Source organism: Chiloscyllium plagiosum, unplaced genomic scaffold (assembly GCF_037043375.1).
Source record: "Chiloscyllium plagiosum isolate Xiang-an unplaced genomic scaffold, Cpla_swu_hap1 HiC_scaffold_21, whole genome shotgun sequence".
NCBI classification, from domain to species: Eukaryota; Metazoa; Chordata; class Chondrichthyes; order Orectolobiformes; family Hemiscylliidae; genus Chiloscyllium; species Chiloscyllium plagiosum.
Genome location: NW_028270159.1, coordinates 37,619,013 through 37,640,861, shown reverse-complemented (window position 1 = coordinate 37,640,861; position 21,849 = coordinate 37,619,013). Strand labels below are relative to the sequence as shown.

The 21,849-nt window shown below is 42.2% G+C and overlaps 1 protein-coding gene across 7 annotated transcripts in view; it reads left to right on the top strand.

Annotated features, from left to right (window-relative positions):
• Window positions 1–21,849, top strand: part of astn2 (astrotactin 2) — a 1,590,397-nt gene that overhangs the window by 876,483 nt on the left and 692,065 nt on the right. For all 7 annotated transcript variants that reach the window (XM_087998521.1, XM_087998520.1, XM_087998522.1 and 4 more), the window contains one exon: window positions 8,708–8,896. In XM_087998521.1, coding sequence (XP_087854647.1) covers window positions 8,708–8,896 — 189 coding nt within the window. The remainder of the gene's footprint in view (window positions 1–8,707; window positions 8,897–21,849) is intronic.

The following is a 21,849-nucleotide window of genomic DNA, read 5'->3' as shown; positions in this document are numbered from 1 at the left end:
CCCGCCTCCCTGAATCGTTAGTATTACTAACATTACAATACTATACCAGTATCTACCCATCTCTAAACCCTGCCTATTGTCCTGCCTTTCCTGAAGAAGGGCCTGTGCCCGAAACGTCGAATCTCCTGTTCCCTGGATGCTGCCTGACCTGCTGTGCTGTTCCAGCAATAAAGTTTCAACTATTGTCCTGTGTGTCAGGGAGAGGTGAGTCCACATTGCCCTTACAATCGATAACAATATATATCATTAAACATGAAAAAAAGAGTCTTTTATCTTAGTTCATTCCCTCTTTCTCAGCTTAACTTTCAGAGGGTTGTATGTAGGATGAGCGTGCCACTCCGCCAATGGGGTGTTCACAGGAACTCTGATGCGAGTATGATGACTCCACCCTTTCTCAGCAGCTCGGATGGCTGTCTCAGTAGTCAGGAGGGTTAAGAATGGTCCCTCCCAGCTCGGGTGTAGTTTGGTATCTTTCCAGGTCTTGATCAGGACCCAGTCACCCGGTTGTATCTGAGGTGCTGCAAACTCGAGTGGCGGTGGCTGCACCAGCAGGCCTTTGTTCAGTTTTTCAAAAACCTGTCATTAAATTCAGCTTTAGGCACCTCTCCTTTCCCTCCTAGGAATGGTAGTCCAAACATCATTGCATAAGGAGAAAGGCGGATATCATGTCTTGTGGCAGTCCGAACATGTAATAGATTAACTCCTTTTCCCCGACTATTGATTAGTCCTCGTCCTTGCCATATCTTTCCAAAGGTATGGACTACTCCGTAAGCATATTTAGAGTCAGTGTAAATTGTTCCATCCTGATTCTCTAAGTGTTTTAAAGCTTGATTTAATGCGTACAATTCACAGGTCTGGGCTGACCATGTGTTAGGCAGCCGGTCTGCCTCCACTGTTTGGTTTGTTATCCATTGTGTCTTTTTCCTTCCACTATTCTCGATGATCCATCTAAAAACAATCTATCCCTGTCTTGTAAAGGTAGATCTCTCAGGTCCTGTCTAATTTTGGTTTGATACTCTTTTGGTTTAACACAGTTCTGACTTGATGGGGAGGGGATACTAACTACTATAAGGCTGCTCCATCTGCTGTCTTTGCAGCTCCTAAATCTTTTGGTCCCTTTTCCCCCTTTGTAGTAAACAACGGGACACCCTGAAGATCTGAAATTGCAGGTATTAGGGAGTCTATTACTGCTCCTTGTGGATTCAGGGTCGCTTCTTTAACTACCTCTTTGACCAGTCTATTTCCCCTTACTTCCAGGTCATTCATCTTCTGATGTCCATTTATATGAATTACCACTATTCCTCTCAGGAGTAACAGAGATTTCAGCAATTGTTTTATCAATTCCTCATGAGCTAGTTCTTTTCCTCTGCTATTTATCAGTCCTCTTTCTTGCCGAATTTTTTTTTCGAAGGTATGTGCACTCCAAACCCATAATTGGAGTCTGTACGTATCATTCCTTTTTTTTGATTTCTAAGGTTCTGAGAGCTCTTTCTAGGGCATAGAGTTCACAAGTTTGGGCTGACCAGCCGTTAGGCAGTCTTTCAGCCTCGATAATACTTCCCTCTATCCCGTCTACTACAGCATATCCATTGTGCCTTTTACCCTCAATCATCCGGGAGGATCCGTAGATAAACAACCAAGCTCCCACATGCAACGGTACGTTTCTTAAGTTCATTCGCAATTTAGTCTGATATTCAGTAATATCAAGGCAGCCATGTTCTGGATTGCCAGGGGCCACCCCCCTCTCTCCGCCACAGAAATGCAGCTGGATTCAAGCAACTGTCTGTGACTAACACAAGGTGATCCTGTTCTATTAAGATTGTCTCATATTTCAAGATCCGAAAGTCTGTGAGCCATTGTCCTGGTTTCTGATTTAGTATGGTCTGTACCTGATGTGGGGTGCTGACTATTAAGGCTCCCCCAAAAGTAAGTTTCCGACTCTCCTCTACCAATAAGGCTATTGCTACCACTGCCTGCACACACTCTGGCCAGTAATGTATCTTTCCATTTTTTAATTAACAATGAATTAATGCAGTTCATGTTTTAAATTAACCATGAATCAATATAACGGGTCACTGAGAATGTATGAAGGAATCCTGCCAATTAATATTGATTCAGGTTAACACAATTGATTTATTATAAATATTAATTATTAATTATATATATTATAATTCAGGGCAGAAACGCAACAAGTGACTAAAACATTTTAAAAACTGTAATCACGCAGTTCTGTTTGTCTACCAGTCACTTGTGACTTCTCACTCTGTTTCTGTAATTGTTTGCTCGAGCACATTCATTTTTAAGAACCTCAACAGATTCTATAGCACCATTTGCAGTTAATTCAGTCCCCAATTTGGTGGCAATATCTCGTCATGAGCGCAAAACTGATTCTTCGTGCCTCTCATCACAAAACTGTCGCCATAATCCAATTAACATTTTTGTTCCCACTCCCTTTGGCTCAAACATTAAGGATGACCTTGCTGCCCCCGTATCGGCTAAGAAAACTACGTCCTCTTTGTAAGGTCCCATCTTTAAATTTATCAAGGATTCCTGGTGGGTCCCCGTGGGCAGGAACTCCTGACACCTCTATTTTCCATCAAGGTTCATAAACGGCACTGCCTTTACTTCCTTTTTCGGATCTGGACACTCTCTCTTAAAGTGACCTGTCTTTCCATAGTAATAACATCCCGCCTGTGGGGATTTCCACGTTGATCCTTGTTCCTGTCTACCAGACCCCTTAACATCTCCTCCCCGATCTCTTTCTCCTCACTTTATTTTCAACATGCTGCCTGCCACCATTTCGGTTTCCTTATCCTTTTAGTTTTGTCCTTTTTCTTTATTACCTCATCAACCGTGGCTATCATTATTTTGCCTTCTGTTTCTGCTTCTCATGTTACGTTGCCAGATCAATTGCTGAGCCGATTTAACCAACTGAACAGCTTTAGGGCCATCTCATGGTCATTCCTCATCAACCAAAGTTTTGTTTAGACCTTGATTTTTAAAGAAATATTGCAATATTTCTTGCTCCTTGTAATCTCAAATATAATTTGTCAATTTATACTTGTCTAACTTTAAAGCTTGCTCCTAAATATACATTTAGGAATCTTACTTGTAAATTCACTATAATTACCCGGTTTTAGTCCCTTGATTTAAATCCAAAATCAGTTTTCTTAAGTAGTCCTGACCAGTCATTGCTCAATTACAATGCTATAGATTGTTAAAAAAAACTTCTAATGCATGAATAATGGCCGAATCCAAGGTCACCGATTTTAACCATAGGATTTTTTTTTTGATTTATTACAATCTAATGTTGAACTGAAACTTCAACTGTCCTCCATAAATCGCTTTTATGTAAGGATAAAAGAGATTAGTTAGAAACTGATAGTAAGGCAGTTATGATCTGTAAAAAGAGCAGGAGTTAACATTTTATTTCATAATCTGTAAAATCCTTAACCTTAAAAGAAATCATGTTAAAATTTCCATAATAGAAATCAGATTCAAAACAGTTCCGGCTCTCAAGCTCCAGGGAACATTCAATCACCAACAAACAAATGTGCATTCAGACTGAATCACAAAGGGTTAAACTTTCTACTAGCTGTACAGCTCTTCTCTCTCTCTCTCTCTCTCTCACACACACACACACACACACACACACAGACACCATGTCTCACAGACACTTTGAGTTTCCCGCAACAACTCCTCTAGCTTTTGAATATTTTTCTGGATGTCTGACCAAAAGTTAGTTGTGAAGTGCACCCTCAGTAGCCCTTCAGCTACTAGCCCTTCTGACACGAAGCATAATCTGATTCCTCCTGACTGTAAGGCTGTTTTTCATTGACATTTTATCATTTTTGTATCCTTTCCTCGCGTCCGAGGATTGTACTTCCAGTCTCGTAACATGTTTCCTAAAGGGCTGTCCGTTGGAATGCGGTCCTCGGACATCCCTTTAGTTTCTTCTTCTACACTTAAATCACTATTGTTATTTCCCATTTCAATACTCGGCCGTTTCTTTATGTAATTTAATTAACCTTACTGAGGTCCAGTGTCACCTTCTTCAGCACCTACTTCAGGGTCCTGACATTCACATGGGGGATTTCCCCTCTTAACAACCAGTCTAAAGCTGGGTGGTTGAATCAGGTAGGCACCTCACTCTTCAAATTAAATACCTTAATTTATGTGTTGCCAATTCCCCATACTTCTCGTATGTGCCCGACCACCTAAGGTCGTGTACCCTCAGCAGCCCTTCAGTCGCCTTCTGACACGGGCTGTTTTTCCATGGACATATGCTTAATTTAATATCGCCAATTCCCCATACATTCCGTATGTCCCGACCACCTAAGGTCGTCCCGACCACCTAAGGTCATCCCGACCACCAAAGTATTACTTAAAGGTCCCTTTTCGTACCTTGGTCTGTGCACAAGAGTTACCTGGTCGAATTCGCACATCCTTATCCCGCGGCAATACCCGGTCGCCTACCCGACCGAACTTCCTGCTGTGTGTCAGTGCGCCCTGTTCTGCGGCAATACCCGGCAACCAGTACCGTTGCCAATCCCGGTCGCTTACCCGACAGAACTTCCCGCCGCATGTTTGTGCGCCCTGTCCCGCAGCAATTCCCCGGATATATCCACCTGGCAACTGTGACAACTGCTACCTACCCTGGTTGATCGGGTTCGCCTAACCTGGTCTGCGATCCCCGGATATATCCAACTGGCACCGGATACGTGGACACATCCACCTGGCAGCAAATACCGCTGGCAACCCCGGTCGCCGGTTACCCAGATATATCCAACCGGCAGCAAATAACGCTACCTACCCCGGTCGCTGGCTACGTGGACACCCCCGAACGTATCCACCTGGTAGCAACTACCAGAACTCCGGTTCCCCAGATCCCCGGATATATCCACCTGGCAGCAACTACCATTGCCAGCCACCTGGATACATCCACCTAGCAACAGTATCAACGGCTACCCACCCTGGCTGACTGGATTAGTCTATTCCAGTAACCAGTACCCTGGTTCCCCGGATCCCTGGATATATCCGAATGACAGCAAATACCGCTGGCTACCCCGGTCGCCCGGATAAATCTTTTAAGACCTTTCTTGCCCCAGTCTTGTGTACACAAGAATCACTCAACCGGACCCGCCGCGTCTCAACCCGTCTTGTTTCCAGGGTCTCTCAGTCCGGATCACACTCGCCCAAAGCTGCTGCGGCAAAGAGGGAAACTAAAGACCGCCGAAATCAGCGAGGTGCACCTTCTTCGTTTTCCCAACAATTGCCGAGCGACCGGAGCATGGGATTCCAGGACGAGCACCCAAATCTGTTAGAAACAAAATCAATAAAATTTAGACGAGACCACCAAAACTGAAAACAAGACAATTTATTACGAACTTGCAAGCATGGGCCTCAATTGCATAAGCACATGAAGCAAATTAGAACTTAGGTCAGTGTACAATTATACCCTTTGAGCTGAGTGAGGTCATCTCTCCTGACTCCTAATTACCCAATCTTTCTTACTATTTCGCCTCTACCCATCTATGCTCCATGTCCATTGCCCCTTTCTTTCCAAGTTGGCAATTTCCCCCTTGCACGTGCTGTCATAAGGCTAAGCTCTTATCTCGATGTTCCCCTTTGTAACTTCTGTCATTATCCATAGGTACATTCCATTCTTGTACATACATCTTAACAATGTATCTTTTTCGTGCTTCGCTTATATGTTTCAGTAATCTTAGCTTTTTGCTGAAACTGTTGTTTTAAACATTATGGTAAAAGGAATTATTTTCTTTCATAAATCTACATTAAAGTTAGTACTTAATTATCCATAATTATGCACTGAAAAGTAGAGATACTCTTCCCTAAATACCTGCAGAGTTAATAGTTCTCTTGCTGTACTCCTTTTCAAGTGTTGTTTTCTATATTTGCAAAAACAACGCTTTACCCCATTTCTAACATTACCTTCCAACAACACTTGATGCGCTGAGTTCTTTTGTTAAAATATGTAGTTTCAATCTTTTTCCCTTTTAATTGAATATAGGCATCATTGACAAGTATTTGTTGTTCAGCCTCAATTTCCCTTGAAGTGAATGACTTACAAATCCTTGTCAGAAGGCAGTTAAGACAATGTGGGAGGCTGTGTAGTGGTAATGTCACTGGAACAGTCGTTCAGAGCCCCAGGCAAATGTTCTGGTACACAGGTTCAAATACCAGTGTGGAGGTGGTGAAGTTTGAATTCAACTAAAATCTCAAATAATTGGAAGTGCAGGCTAATGACAATCATGTAACCCATGTCAGTTGTCATTAAAAGTCTATCTGGTTCATGAATGTCCTTCAGGGAAGGATGTCTGCCATCTTTACCTAGTCTGGCCAACGTACAACTCCAAACCTCAGAGCAACATGGTTGACTGTTAACTGCCATATGGGTAATTAGAGAGATGCAATAAACACAGACCTAGCAAATGATGCCCACATCAGGTAATATATACTGTGGATGTGGAGATACACTTGGGCCAGACCCAATGAGGATGGCAGATTTCTTTCCCCAAAAGACATCACTGAACTTAACGGATGGTTCATGGCAATCGATGATAGTTTCAAGGCACCATTATTAAACCCAGCTTTTATATTGATTTGCTGAGAGAGACTGAAAATAACTGAGTGGTCCAGCACTAATTTCTGTGGGTCTTCACAGTAAGAGGCTGCCAATTGAAACAACCATGCTCCCTGTTTTCTGACTTTTAACTATCTTTTGTGCAAGGTCATATATGTGCCCTTATTCATTGAAACTCCATGCATACGTCCCCCACTGGTTCCTTTTTATCTCCCTTGCTAGATACAGCCTTCAAAAATTAGATGGTGAACACAATTCCCCTTTTATGAAACCATAATCACTGCATCTTCGTATTTCTAAGTGCCCTCTTGTGAATGCCTTCATGATAGAGTCCAACAGTTTCTGGCAAATGATGTCTGGTTAACTGGGTTGTAGTTGACTGTTTTGTTCCCCACTTTTCTTGAAAATTGTCATTAGATTTTCTACCTTTCCATTGACTGGAACCTCTCCAAATCTCAGGTACTTTGTAAGATCTCATGTTGTCTCCCACATCAATTTGTATTAGTGTTCTGTGAGGCAGACAGATTTTTAATAAATTCGATGCAATAAATCGCCTTGTCGACTCTTCCTGCATCAAGAAGACAACAATATTATTTATCTACCTTACTTCAAAACTGTCACAGAGATTTAGTTTCAAAATGTTCTTTTTGGGTTTCAAAATATGAACAAAGTTTTCTGCTATCTACAAAAGCGGAACAGAAAAATAATTTGTGAACATTTTGAATGCAGCCTGAGGAATACCACTGGGGAAATAACTTCAATGCTTTACTTCATACAAGCTTACTGCCAAAGCTTGATTACAGATAGACATTTCAGACTAATATCTCGTAGATTGATCATTGGGTGTGGATAATGTTGCTGATGTATTATAATAGCAAGTGACTGTAGTAACCTTACTCCAGAAGCACATGGATGAGAAAAAGATTAAACTCCTGGACATACATTGGTATGCAGGGAAGAAAATGCATGATGATGGAACAGAGTATTTCCAAGTTCACAGAATTCTTCGAACAAATCTTTTTATTTCTTGAGTCCAGTGAAGAGTTTCCATCCTCAATGAGTTAAGAAGTGGAGAATATTTTAATATTAATAAACTTTCAAGATTAAGAGTTGTTTTTTTTGAAACTCAATTTAAAAGTAAAATGCAGTTATATGCGTCCATAGAAAATGAGTTTTGCCACAGTGCAGCTGTTATCTTATGAATACATTTATATTACTGAGCCATAAAAGCATGCATAAAAGGTCACCTGTGTAAAATGGAAATCATAGATATGATGCTGAACACTTCTTGAAATCCATTATCTATCTTTATAGCTGAGTCCCCGAGTTGTTATCAAATGTCGAACAAGTCCAGATTTCATTTGTGGCATTTCATTAAATGGTTCAATAAACTTAACTTTCAATGATGGTAAACTCATTCTCCTTACTATCCTAATGGCTAAGAGATGAAGGCTCCATCTCTGAGCTGCACAGAGCAAGAAAATCATACTTTCAGCCTTCAGGCTATACCGTTCACTGCTGTTAGTTGAGTGTTGTAACCTAGATTGTTCACATTTTCTCTGGGTTATGGTCACAAACATGGGCTAGGGCACAGCCAATTACTGAATGGTGATTTCACAGTATATGGGGTTAGACACCATATGAACTCAGTTGTGATATCCTCCCACAACTGGATAATTTACTGTCTTACAATCACACTTGCGTTATGATCATGGGCATGCAGAGTGGCTGCTGTTGTGGAAACCAATTTTTAGCAGTATATGAGAAAGAAACAACAGTGGTAGAACATTCCAAGTCAGGGCTCAAAACACCTGGGAAAGAAGTTAGAAGTGTAAAGAATGAGAAAGACTGTGGTGTTTATATCTTGTCTTTACATGTCAAAACAGAACAACACCCTGTTACAAAACCCACCTGATGTTTATTCCGCTTCATTACAATAAGATGTCTGACATTAATTAGAATGTGTTGTAAACCTTTTTTCCTCACAAAATATCAAATTAGCTGGTGGTGGGATTTCAGATGACACCTCAAAACTAACATTGGGAGGTGGCTTCTTTCCCAGCCTCTGTAACTGACTGATGAAGCTTCTTTCTCTGCTGGCAGTTGTGTGGAGGAGTACAGACTGGCAGCAGATGGTAAATCTTGTGTGCTGCTGTCAGAGACATGTGAGGGCGCAAAATGTCAGAAGCTTGATGCCAAACTGAACGACACACTCTTCGTAGAGATGCTGCACGGCTACAACAACAAGTCGCAACAGGTCAATCAGGGTCAGGTTTTCCAGATGACCTTTCGGTGAGTACAACCTTTAAAATGCCTACTTTATACTAAACATGTTTGAAGATTATTCTACCGGTCAATTCATATTTACATATTTCTTACTCCCACATAATAAGACCCCATTTTACCAACAACTCTGCCGATGCTGATGTTTGAGACCTTATAATGTAGGTTCATCCATTGAGACCTTATAATGTAGGTTCATCCATTGACAGAGGCGTAACTCGAGTTATTCAACTCTTCTGACAGAAACGTGCAGTTTTGAGATGTCATGAACTCACACAGGCTTAAGTGTTTTTTTTTAAATTGTGTAATGAGAGTATACTAGCCTTTGCTTGATTTTGGAGAAGAGAGAAACTGTGATAGTTGATCTGTCAGTATTTCTTTCTTCGGTCAGTGAAATCCAATGAAATGAAAGAGATTTAATTAGCCTGATGTATCTATCTACTTCAGAAGAACATTGAATCAGTTCATTACTTCCAGGGAAAATTATTTAGAAGAGCAGGTGAAAATAACAGTTGTGGGAGAGCTTTTCATCCACCACAGTATAGTATGGAAGTAAATTTATCATATGTATGTGTGGAAAGTGAGCACTGGGCATTTACTTTGACCAATATGTCTTTGGAGCTGACTTAATCCTATCCTAGAGGAGATAGTGAGGTCTGCAGATGCTGGAGATCAGAGCTGAAAATGTGTTGCTGGAAAAGCGCAGCAGGTCAGGCAGCATCCAGGGAACAGGAGAATCGACGTTTCGGGCATAAGCCCTTCTTCAGGAATGAGGACAAACTTTCTTCATTCCTGAAGAAGGGCTTATGCCCAAAACGTCGATTCTCCTGTTCCCTGGATGCTGCCTGACCTGCTTCGCTTTTTCAGCAACACATTTTCAGCTTAATCCTATCCTATTCCATATTATCATCCTCTGCCATTTATAGAAGCAAAGGTTCCAGAAGACAATCTCCCAGTTTATTCTCATCTTTCCTTGGGATGCAGAAGATTGTTTCCCTGTCTGAAATAGGTACCTCAGCACAGTCTTGGTACAGAATCTGCCAGAATGCATACTCTGCAGCTTAATACTTATGCATCAGTTACATGGCCGACAGGTGAGACTGGAGTACAGTATACAGGATTAGCTCTCTTCTTTAAGGAAGGATGCAAATGCATTGGAAGCAGTCAGAGAAGTTTATTGGTCTAATACCTGAAATAGGTGCATTGTATTGTTGGAAAGATGGATAGTCTAGGCTGATATCTGCTGGAATTTACAAGAGTACAAGGCAATTAGATTGGTATAATTAAAATCCTAGGGAGTGTTGATGAGGTAGATATAGAAAACATGATTCCTCTTGTAGGAGAAACTAAATCAAGGGTCTATTATTTAAGACAGCAATTAGGAGAAACACTTTCTCTCCAGAGGATCATGGGTCTTTGGAACTCTACCTCAGAAGGCCATGAATCTTTGAATGTTTTTTAAACTAGAGATGGATGCATTTTTGGTAAACAAGGGGATGAAAGTTTGAAAATGGTAGGTGAGGTAGTGTAGGGGAGACAATGGCAGGGTGGTATTATCACTGGATTGTTAATCCAGAGACCGAGGGAATAGAATCCTGGCACAGCAGATGGTGAAATTTGAATTCAATAAAAATCTGGACGTACGAGTCTAATGATGACCATGAATCCATTGTCGATTGTTGGAGAAACCCAGCTGGTTCAGTAATGTCCTTTTAGTGAAGGAAAGTGACATCATTACCTGGTTTGGACTACATGTGACTCTAGACCCACAGCAATATGGTTAATTCTTAACTGCCCTCTGGGATTGGCAGTAAATGCTGGCCTACCCATCCCATGAATGAATTAAAAAAAACACAGTGAGAATGTTGTCTTGAGTTTACTATCAGATTAGCCATGATCTTATTAGCTTGTGAAGCAGGTTGAAGAAACCACATATCCTGCTGCTTTGAGTTCATATTTATCTCATCAGTGAGTACATTAACCTATTCAGACAGTGCGGTAGTATTAGTTACACCTTCTTATTTTGTTTTCTCAATCTCCAGACGATGCTCAGGTCCTAACTTTGCATATGGATGAGAGACATAGAGACCATCATTCTTAAAAATCACCAATCATTGTAATATTAATATTAATATATTACAGTACACACTAAAATATAATATAGATTATAAATAATTTTTGTCTCTTATTTATTGACTTAATTTAACCTCACTTTTGGGCTGTTTATATTTTCTTTACCCAGTTCAGCTTTAACTGTCTAGTTTTCAAAATGTTCTCCTTTCTCTCTTACTTCTTGTGGTAGCCGTAATACTGGTAATTAATGGCAAGGAGCTTATGATGCATGTGATTATAGTGCAATCTCACCTTACCAACCTTTAGCATTTGTTTACCACATCAGAAAGAAAGGCAATGTTAATGAGTATATAGATCTGACTACAGCTCACTAAATACTGCTGTTAGCATTCTGTAAAGGCATCTGCTTATTTTTCAACCCAAGGTGCAATTTTTCTTTCAAACTGCAACTGGGAAATTACAACCGGTATTTACTCAACTTTTTTAGAACTAATGTAAAACATTTTTCTGTATGAAATCAATATAGACACCAACAGGAGCAACAGAAAAAATCCAGATAGTTTGTCAAAACAGTACTGTCTATTTTTATTCACCTCTTGAACATTTACTTTGCAATATCAGAAGGAACAAATTCAATGCGTAGGCCTAAACTACAGCCTAATGGAGATAGTGGCAGCTTAATAATGTGAAGTTATCTCCAAAAGTGCTCTGAAAGCTAGTGCTTTCAACTAAACCTGTTGGACTATAACTTGGTGTTGTGTGATTTTTAACTTTGCACACCCCAGTCCAACTCCGGCATCTCCAAATCATAATAACGTGAATACTGTATAGGCAGCAAAATCTATTTTTTTTTCCATTTGTTCATCGTAGTCTGTAGTAATTAAAGTATCCATTAAGAAATTGCATATATGTTACACGGGAGTATGGTGAGTCTTAGGTGTGCGTATCAAGTATCTGCAGTCGTCTTCATGTGCGTTATAAAACAGAACCCTGAATACCAATCAAGAAAGCAGCACATTTTAACTTGCAAGAATTCCAAAATGGTCTGGTAAGTGAAATGAAGTCACTGAGTGACTTTTCTCCTCTAAGCAGTAGGTGAATTCAACATTCTTTCACTTGCTTTATAGGGAAAAATCTATTAAAGAGCATGAAAGCCTAAAACAGCAAACACAAACATTGGATTTATGAAACTCCCCCTTGTCCTCTTTCCCCATTTGTCACACTCCTTATCACCGCTGGCCTTCTCTTGTCAGGATAAAAGCAATTTCTACGCACTTTTTTTTCTGGCCAAACCCCATTAAAAAGATGATCACATCCATCTAGAGTGAGCTGTTTGCAACATATGTGGAATTTCAGAGTGAGCTGCAGTATCACTCCATTGGCCCCAGCATGCAGTTTAGTTTATCCCTAGTGTTCATGTCTAGAAGCAAGCAGTCAAAATATCAGTCAGAAAGTTGTCCTGAGGGAGAACTTGTGGGGAAATAAATGTATTGATGTAACTTGGAAATGGCTGAACGTGCAGGGAATATATTTGGCACAGTCACGTATTTGAAATCAGTTGTAGTCACAACTGAGATGCTTTATTGCCATTTGAAGCAGGGAGTCAAATGGTACGTTATCACCTCATGAATATAAATCAAACTGGGTAAGATAAACAGGGCCAGTGCCTGTGAAATTATTGGATTAACCTTGCAATTCTAAGCTTGCGAGGAAGAAATGAGCCGATTGCACCACTTTGTTCTGTTAGAAATACATGTCTGTGATTGAGCAGGTTTTACGTGTGGAGAGGGAAACATTGCTTGCGTTCTGCTGTGGTACCATTTGGGGTGGCATGGTGGCACAATGGTTAGCACTGGTATTTCACAGAGCCAGGACCTAGGTTTGATTGCAGCCTTGGGCGACTGTCTGTATGCCGTTTGCAAATTTTCCCTGTGCCAGCGTGGGTTTCTGTTGGATGGTCCACTTTCCTCCCACAATCCAAAGCTGTGCAGGCTGGGAAAATTGGCCATGTCAGTTTGCCCTGTATTGTCCAGAGGTACGCAGCCTCGATATATTAACCGTGGGAAATGAAGGATTATGGGGTTACGGTGGGTCTGATTGGGATGTTCTTTGGAGGGTCAGTGCAGACTCGATAGGCCAAATGGCCTCTTTCTGCATTGTGGGGATTCTATGATTAGCTTGTTGTTGATTGGAAATATTGACAAAATACAGTGAATTCACCTTGTTCAATATTTTTAAGGATGTTTCATTTTCATTTGTGCCAGGCTGCATCTGCTCAGTGCTTTGTGTTGTTCTTTGTGCTAAAGGAGAATACAACTCAAATGAGATTTTGCTTTTTGAGACAGGATACTGACATCTGGGTTAAATGGGGACATCAAAATCATGCACGTTGGGATGATCACCTGGCACTGATTTTCCCTGTATCGACTAATAAATGGTGTAAGGGTGCACTTGGCACTCAAGTCAAGGACTGTGGATGGGCGCTTTAAGCTGGAGTGTTGTACGAAGACACTTAGGACCTGAAAGAGTTAATTGACATTATGATGTCTGCTCCATCTGTTATGAAATAACAGGCTGATTTTGGGAGGGCACATGCACACGTGCGCACACACACAAACTGGCCCCTTCCCCCACAGCACCTTCCCATGCAATCGTGGAAGATGCAATGCTTGCCCATTTACTTTCTCCCTTCTCACTATCTAAGGCTTCAGGCACATCTTACAGTTGAAGCAGCGATTTACCTGCACTTCACTCAATCTTTTCTGCTATATCCTCTGTTCACAATGTGGTCTCCTCAACACTGGAGAGATGAAATGCAGACTGGGCAACCATTTAGCAGAACACCTACATTCTGTCTGCAAAAAATAGCTTCCACTTGCCTGCCATTGCCATGTTCCCTGGCCAACATCTCTGTCTCAGGCTTGTTACACAGCTCAGTGAGGCTGTCAGCGCAAGCTGGAAGAACAGCATCTCATTTTCCACTTGGGGACCCTGCAGCCTTTCAGATGCAATATCGAGTTCCACAATTCTACAGACCACACGCTACAGGCCTGTCATGGCACAGGCTGCTTTCAGCAGAGTCAATCCATTTTCACGTACTTATGATACCATTATCAGCTTTACTTTACTCTGAGTTCAGCCAACCCTTTGTCTCCCAATTCTCATTGTCTCTCTCTTTCTGAGCTCCATCTCCACCTATCCATTCACACCTTCCACCCCAGACATCTTCAGCATAAATATCACCTCTTCTAGTTACTATTAGCCTGAAGAAGATGGGACTTCAAATGTTAACTATATTTTCTTTCTGCCGATGCTGCCAGACCTATTGTATTTCTCCTGCAATTTGTTTTTGAATCAAACATACGGAGATGGGTCGAGAGCTCAATGTGTGATTAAGGAAAATCGTTTTCCAACCTAATGAACACACCTCTCATTGCCAATGATATTTGGCACAAGTGAAGACTACTTTTCCCAGTGCATTATCAGCTTTGTCTTGGGGCTGTTGATGTAGTGATAGTATCCTTATCTTTGAGCCAGGAGGCCTCTGTTCAGGTCCCACCTATTAAAAAGGTGTATCATAACACCGTTGAACAGTTTGTGTCAAAAAATAGGTGCCAACTTTCCCTTCAGCTGCCAGACTCCATCTTGGAAATTTCCAACAACAAAACATTTTGTTTCTGACCTCTTCTGAAACATTGTTTAAAATCTATCTCTTTGGCTCAAGGATACTTGTATTGACGTCTCCTAACATTTGGTGTCATTTGTGTTTGGTTACAGAAACACAAATTGAATTTATGGAGCAAGTTTACTTTAGTATGTGTTGCAAGGCATCTTGCAAATTGACTGAAAAGTTATCACACGGAAGTTCACAGTGAAACAAGTGGTTGTGTCCGCTTGTGGTGAAACTCAGCAACATTGTAATTATTGCCTGTCATACCCTGTTACTTACGTCTTTTCAGAGTTGCTTTCAATTTGATAAAGGAGAGAGTTACTAGGGTTCTTCCCAAATTTCGTTACTAAACACAGGCACACTGTTGAATTTAAAGAAGAGATGAATAGAAATGTTCAATATCATGAGTGGGTGAGATAGAATAAATAAAGCTGAACTATTTCCATTAGTAGAAGAGCCAATAGCTGAAGGACAGAAATTTACAGCAAAAGCACAAGTCGTATCATGAGCATTTTTTTTAACATAGCAAATTGTTGTGAACTGAAATGCGCTCAAAAGAGAAAAAGATAAATACTTGACCGACAATAAATACAGGGCAGAGAGCAGAGAAATGGGATTAATTCAGTAGTTCTTTTCAAGGGACTGTGTGGCCTTCTGTGCTACACTGTGAAATCAGAAATATAGGGATTCAAGGGGCAAACTGTTTGCTGATTAAAGTCATACCAATTACAGGGGAAAGTGGATGAGATTGTTGGAGGACATTCATCACAGCCCAGACTATCACCACAGTAGTTCTTCAGAGTATGTGTAAAGCTTCAGCTTCTTCATCAATGACCTTGATAAGTGAGATGTAACATTCACCACATACAGGCAATGATCACCTCCAACAAGAAGGAGACTGTCCATCTTCACTTGGCATTCAATGCTATAATCATTGCCCCGTTACCATCCCCCCCCCCCCACCCCCATCCTTAGGGGTCACCGTCGTCTCACCTCTGGAGTCCCCAAAACCATCTGCAAAAATAGTACATCCGGAATGTGCTAGAATACTTTCCTTTTTTTGCCTGGAAGAATAGAGCTTCAACAGCACTCCCTCCACCTCCAGAGCACGGAAGTGGAAGCATGGGGCTTCTATAAGAGGCAGTGCAGCAACTTGTCAAGCCTCCAAAGACAGCCTAGCTCCTTTGTTCCCATGAGAGAACAAATAACTGTGTACCAAAATATGCTCACAATAGAGTATCTACAGTCTCTTGGGCAGCTAAGTCAAAATTTCATAACCCTACTGAGTGAATGAAATACCCTCATCTCATTCTCTTCATCTCAGTTCGAAGTGATTGTCCCTTTTATATTGAGTCCCTGTGTTCTGCGTTCTCCAACAAGGGAAAGCACTTCTCAGTGTCTATCATGTCAAGTCATTAAGAATATTTAACTTATCAGTGAAAGTGTCTCTCCTTCTTCTAAATGGCAGTGAGTATATTCCTAACTGAGTCAGTTTCTCAACATAGGACACCCACTTCACCCCAGAAACCAGGTGAACCTTCTCTGGACCATATCCAATGCAAGTATGCATTTCCTTAAACAATGAAACTAAAACTGTCACAGGAGTCCAGGTATTATCTCAATTAAATCCAATTCTAGCAAGATTTCTTTATTCAGGTATTTATGGTAAAAGCTAACATGTCTCTTATCATCCTGATTGCTTGCTGAAGCTGCTCACTAACTTTGTGTCCCCTGTATGATTACATCCAAGAGTCTCTAAATATCAACCTTTAGAAATTTCATGCCTTTTAAAAGCACAGGTCGTTCTTCTATAACACACATTTTGATTAGATTAGATTAGATTAGATTACAGTGTGGAAACAGGCCCTTCGGCCCAACAAGTCCACACCGACCCGCCGAAGCGAAACCCACCCATAACCCTACATTTACCCCTTACCTAACACTACGGGCAATTTAGCATGGCCAATTCACCTGACCCTGCACATCTTTGGACTGTGGGAGGAAACCGGAGCACCCGGAGGAAACCCACGCAGACACGGGGAGAACGTGCAAACTCCACACAGTCAGTCGCCTGAGGCGGGAATTGAACCCGGGTCTCTGGCGCTGTGAGGCAGCAGTGCTAACCACTGTGCCACCGTGCCGCCCACCCATTTTGTTAATGCGAATTCACTGTAATGTGATTGGCAAACCTTTAAAGCATGTATGGGTTATAACGTGCTTCCAGACCCATTAGTTTAAATGGTGCTGCCATTATGCAATTTTCTTATAACACAGGATTGCATGAGAATAGAACTGCCACATCAGAGCAGAACTGATTATAATCTACTTTTCTAGATGTAGGTTTGCTCGCTGAGCTGGAAGGTTCATTTCCAGACGTTTCGTCAACCTACTAGGTAACATCTTCAGTGGGCCTCCAGGTGAAGCACTGTTCATGATTCTTGCTTTCTGTTTATATGTTTGGGTTTCTTTGGGTTGGTGATGTCATTTCCTGTGGTGATGTCATTCCCTGTTCTTTTTCTCAGGGTAGTAGATGGGGTCTAACTCGATGTGTTGGTTGATAGAGTTCTGGTTGGAATGCAATCTACTTATCTGTTGTTACTACCGGACCCCAGGCAAGATTCCCCAATTTGTTAATGACTCAGAATGAGTGAGGGTCTCACTTCTGTTGTCCTATTAGCAAGCTGACTTCTTGCATTCAGAAGGAGGAAGATTCACCTGCAACATAGGTTGACTAGAGGGTAGTTCTTTGACTTTAACCTTCACAGCACACTCAAGCTCGAATACAGTTGGTCCATATGTGAACACAAGTCCCACAAACAAATTCACGTGGTGTTGAAACTGACTTGTCTTTGTGCATTCTTCAAAGGAAAAAACATAATAAGTGCTTACGGTTAGGGACACAATCTGTAGGAGGTGGATTGTTGTTGAGCAGGATGTCTTCAGTCCCTCAATATTTTTATAGTCACAAGAGATCACAGCCCAAACTGATTGAAGTTTCTTTGACAATTTAGGTGTTAATCCTATTAGTCCCACTCAGAGGATTTTATATTTGCAGTTATCTTGTATTTCCAGCAGTCCTCTTGTTAAAAAACATGTTCTAAAATTAATTTAAACATATCCACAGTACTTCAGGTTTCTGAAACATCATTATGACATTATATGTACCAACCTCACATTTGCCCATATTATATTCAATCTACCCCACATAAATCCAGGAATCTTAATATAGGTTGTACAAAGGATACTTTCTTTTTTCAAATTGACTAGCAGAAGGATCCTTCTCTTGCGTCTTCTAAAGAAAACACAAAATCACGTACTGACAATCAGAAAGCTGAATTTGTTTCCCTTGTGGAAATTTATGCTCTAACATTGTAAGACCTATAACTTTATTAGTCAAGGAGATGAGATTCGCTGTGATGTAATTGATAGTACCTGTGTTACCTCTACCATGCTGTCACAGATGCAGTGCTTTTGAATTCCACTCTTAGTTCTGTTGGGTTTCTCCTATGCTGGTAGAAATCAAGCGTCAAGATAGAGAGATCTTGATGAGTGAATTTTGAGGTAATAAAATTAACATTAGTTGCATCTTATGCAAACATTAGATTTGAATAAAATGTGCAAACAGAGCACATAATCAGACAAATTAATAAAAGGTTTTGACAGCTATGAGGTACTTAGGTAAAGCAAGTTGGACATTATACAAACAAGCGCTAAAGTCGTATTGTAATGAGGTGCATAAGTAGCGACTAGAAATTTAGTGTTGCAAACAGTGAAGTCTACTATGAATAAATTCATGGATTAAATGGATTGAATTTATTTTTCTGACAGTATTGATTCCTGAACATTATCTTTAAATTAGGCCTCATTAATACATTGTGAAGATGAACAATTTGAAGACGTCAAGTTGTACTGAGTCTGATGATTTCATGGATATAATACCCACCCACTGATGCAAAAATAAAAGTTGTATTACAAAGGCAAGTGGTCTGCTGATTTCAAAGCAACTACTGAAGGCCTGGGGGCAGGTGGGACCTATTGTGGTAGAACTTTACCTAGAAATGTACATAATATGCTCAATAGAATCAGCCACTGGTTTTACACACCCCATGATTGCAGTTGAAGTCAATGAAGCACAAGGTAAGTGGTGCCTAAAATTGACAGCCAATAATTGTGCTACTTCCCTGGGACAAATTTGACCTCCAATTACTCATTATGCAAGCAAATCCAATGGAAAGTAATTTCCTTCTTGATTTTAATTTGTAATGTTTATTAGGAAGCAGTTTGGCACCATGATTCTGTGATAAGTTTAAGAGGAGCCGTAACACTTAATGCCTTGGTTTTGTTTATTCATTTGTGGGACTCGGGCATCGCTGGCTGGGCCAGCATTGGTAGCCCATCCCTATTTGCCCTTGAGAAGGTGGTGGTGACGTGCCTTCTTGAATCGCTGTGGTCCACTTGCTGTGGGTTGAACACAATGCATGTTGGGAGGGAATTCCAGGATTTTGACTCTGAAGGCACGGCAGTCTATTTCCAAGTCAGGTGAGTGATTTGGAAGGGAACTTGCAGGTTGTGGTGTTCCCAAGTACCTGCTGCCCTTGTCTATCTAGATGGAAGTGATCGTGGGTTTGGAAGGTGCTGTCTAAGGACCTTTGGTGAATTTCTGCAGTGCACCTTGTAGATAGTACACACTGCTGCTACTGAGCACAGGTGGAAGAGGGATTGAATGTTTGTAAATGTGGTGCCAATCAAGTGGGTTGGTTTTTCCCAAATGATGTCAAGCTTCTTGAGCGTTATTGGAGCTGCACCCATCCAGGCAAGTGGGGAGTATTCCTGACTTGTGCTTTGTAGATGGTAGATAGACTCTGGAGTATCAGGATGTGAGTTACTCGTCGCGGTATCCCTAGTCTCTGCCCTGCTCTCGTATCCACTGTGTTTGTGTGGCATGAATGTTACTTATCACTTGGCAGCCCAAGCCTGGCTATTGTCCAGATCTTGTTGCATTTGAGCAAGGACTGCTTCAGTATTGTGCTGAACATTGTGCTATCATCAGCAAACATCATCACTCCTGACAGTATGACAGAGGGAAGGTCATTGATGAAGCAGCTGAAGATTGTTGAGCCGAGGACACTACCCTGATGTCTCCTGCAGAGTAGTCCTGGAGTTGAGATGACTGACCCTCCGCAACCACAACCATCTTCCTTTGTGCGTGGTATGCCTCTAAGTGTTTGCACCCTGATCCCTATTGATTCCAGTTTAGCCAGGGCTCCTTGATGCCATACTCTGTCAAATACGGCCTTGATGTCAAGGGCTGTCACTCTCACCTCACCTCTGGACATGGAGAACCACCCCACCAATCTCCATGTACAGCGCATCATCCGCCGTCACTTCCGCCACCTCCAAACGGACCCCACCACCAAGGATATATTTCCCTCCCCTCCTCTATCAGCTTTCCGTAGAGACCACTCCCTCCGCGACTCCCTTGTCAGATCCATACCCCCCACCAACCCAACCTCCACTCCCGGCACCTTCCCTTGCAACCGCAGGAGGTGCAACACTTGTGCCCACACCTCCCCCCTCACTTCTCTCCAAGGCCCCAAAGGAAACTTCCATATCCGCCACAGATTCACCTGCACCTCCACCCACATTATCTACTGCATCCGCTGCAGCCGGTGTGGCCTCCTCTATATTGGGGAGACAGGCCGCCTACTTGCGGAGCGATTCAGAGAGCACCTCTGGGCCACCCGGACGAACCAACCCAATCACCCTGTAGCACAGCATTTCAACTCCCCCTCCCACTCCACCGAGGATATGCAGGTCATTGGACTCATCCACCGCCAAACCACAACAACGCGACGGTCGGAGGAGGAGCGTCTTATCTTCCGACTGGGAACCCTCCAACCACAGGGGATGAACTTGGACTTCACCAGTTTCTTCATCCCCCCTCCCCCCACCTTGTCTCAGCCGAATCCCTCCAGCCCGGCACCGCCTTCCTGACCTGCAGTCTTCTTCTTGACCTCTCCGCCTCCACCCTACTCCGACCTATCACCTTCACCTTGACCTCTTTCCACCTATCACATTTCCAACGCCCCTCCTCCAAGTCCCTCCTCCCTACCTTTTATCTTCTCCTGCTGAACACTCTCTGCTCATTCCTGAAGAAGGGCATGTGCCCGAAACGTCGAATCTTCTGTTCCCTAGATGCTGCCTGACCTGCTGTGCTGTTCCAGCAATAAAGTTTCAGCTTTGATCTCCAGCGTCTGCAGACCTCACTTTCTCCGCTTAGCAGATGCTGCTTGATAGTACTGTTGATAACCCCTTCCATCACATTAGTGATGATGGAGAGTAGACTGAAATGGTGGTGATTGGCAAGGTTGAATTTGTCCTGCTTTTTGTGTACAGGACATACCTGGGCAGTCTTCCACATCGTCGGGAAGATGCCAGTGTTGTGATTGTACAGGAAGAGCTTGGCTAGGGGAGCGGCAGGTTCTGGAGCACACATCTTCTGTACTATTGCTGCAATGTTATCAGGCCCTATTGCCTTTGCAGTGTCCAGTGTCTCCAACTATTTATTGATATCACGAGGAGTGAATCAAATTGGCTGGAGACTGGTATCTGTGATGCTGGGGACCACTGGAGGAGCACAAGATGGATCACCCACTCAGCACTTCTGACTGAAGAGTATTGTGAATGCATCAGCCTTATCTTTTGCATTGATGTGCTGGGCTCCTCCATCATTGAGGATGGGGATATTTGTGGAGTCTCCTCCTTCAGTGAGTTGTTTAATTGTCCACCACTGTTCACGACTGGACATGCAAGGACTGCAGAGCTTAGATCTGATGTGTTGGTTATGGGATTGCTTAGCTGTGCCTATCATTTGCTGCTTATGCTGTTTGCCATGTAAATAGTCCTGTTTGGTAGCTTCACCAGGTTTAACACCTCATTTTTAGTTGTGCTTGATGCTGCTTCTGACATGCCCTCCTGCACTCTGCAATGAGCCAGGGTTGATCCCCTGGCTTGACGGTAATAGTTGAGTGGGGTATATGCCAGGCCATGAGGTTGCAGATTGTGTTGGAGTACAGTTCTGCTGCTGTCGATAGCCCACAGCACCTCATGGATGCCCAGTCTTGAGCTGCTAGATCGGTTCAAAGACTATCCCATTTAGCACGGTGATAGTGCCACTTAACACGATGGAGATTGTTCTCAATGTGAAGGCGGGACTTCG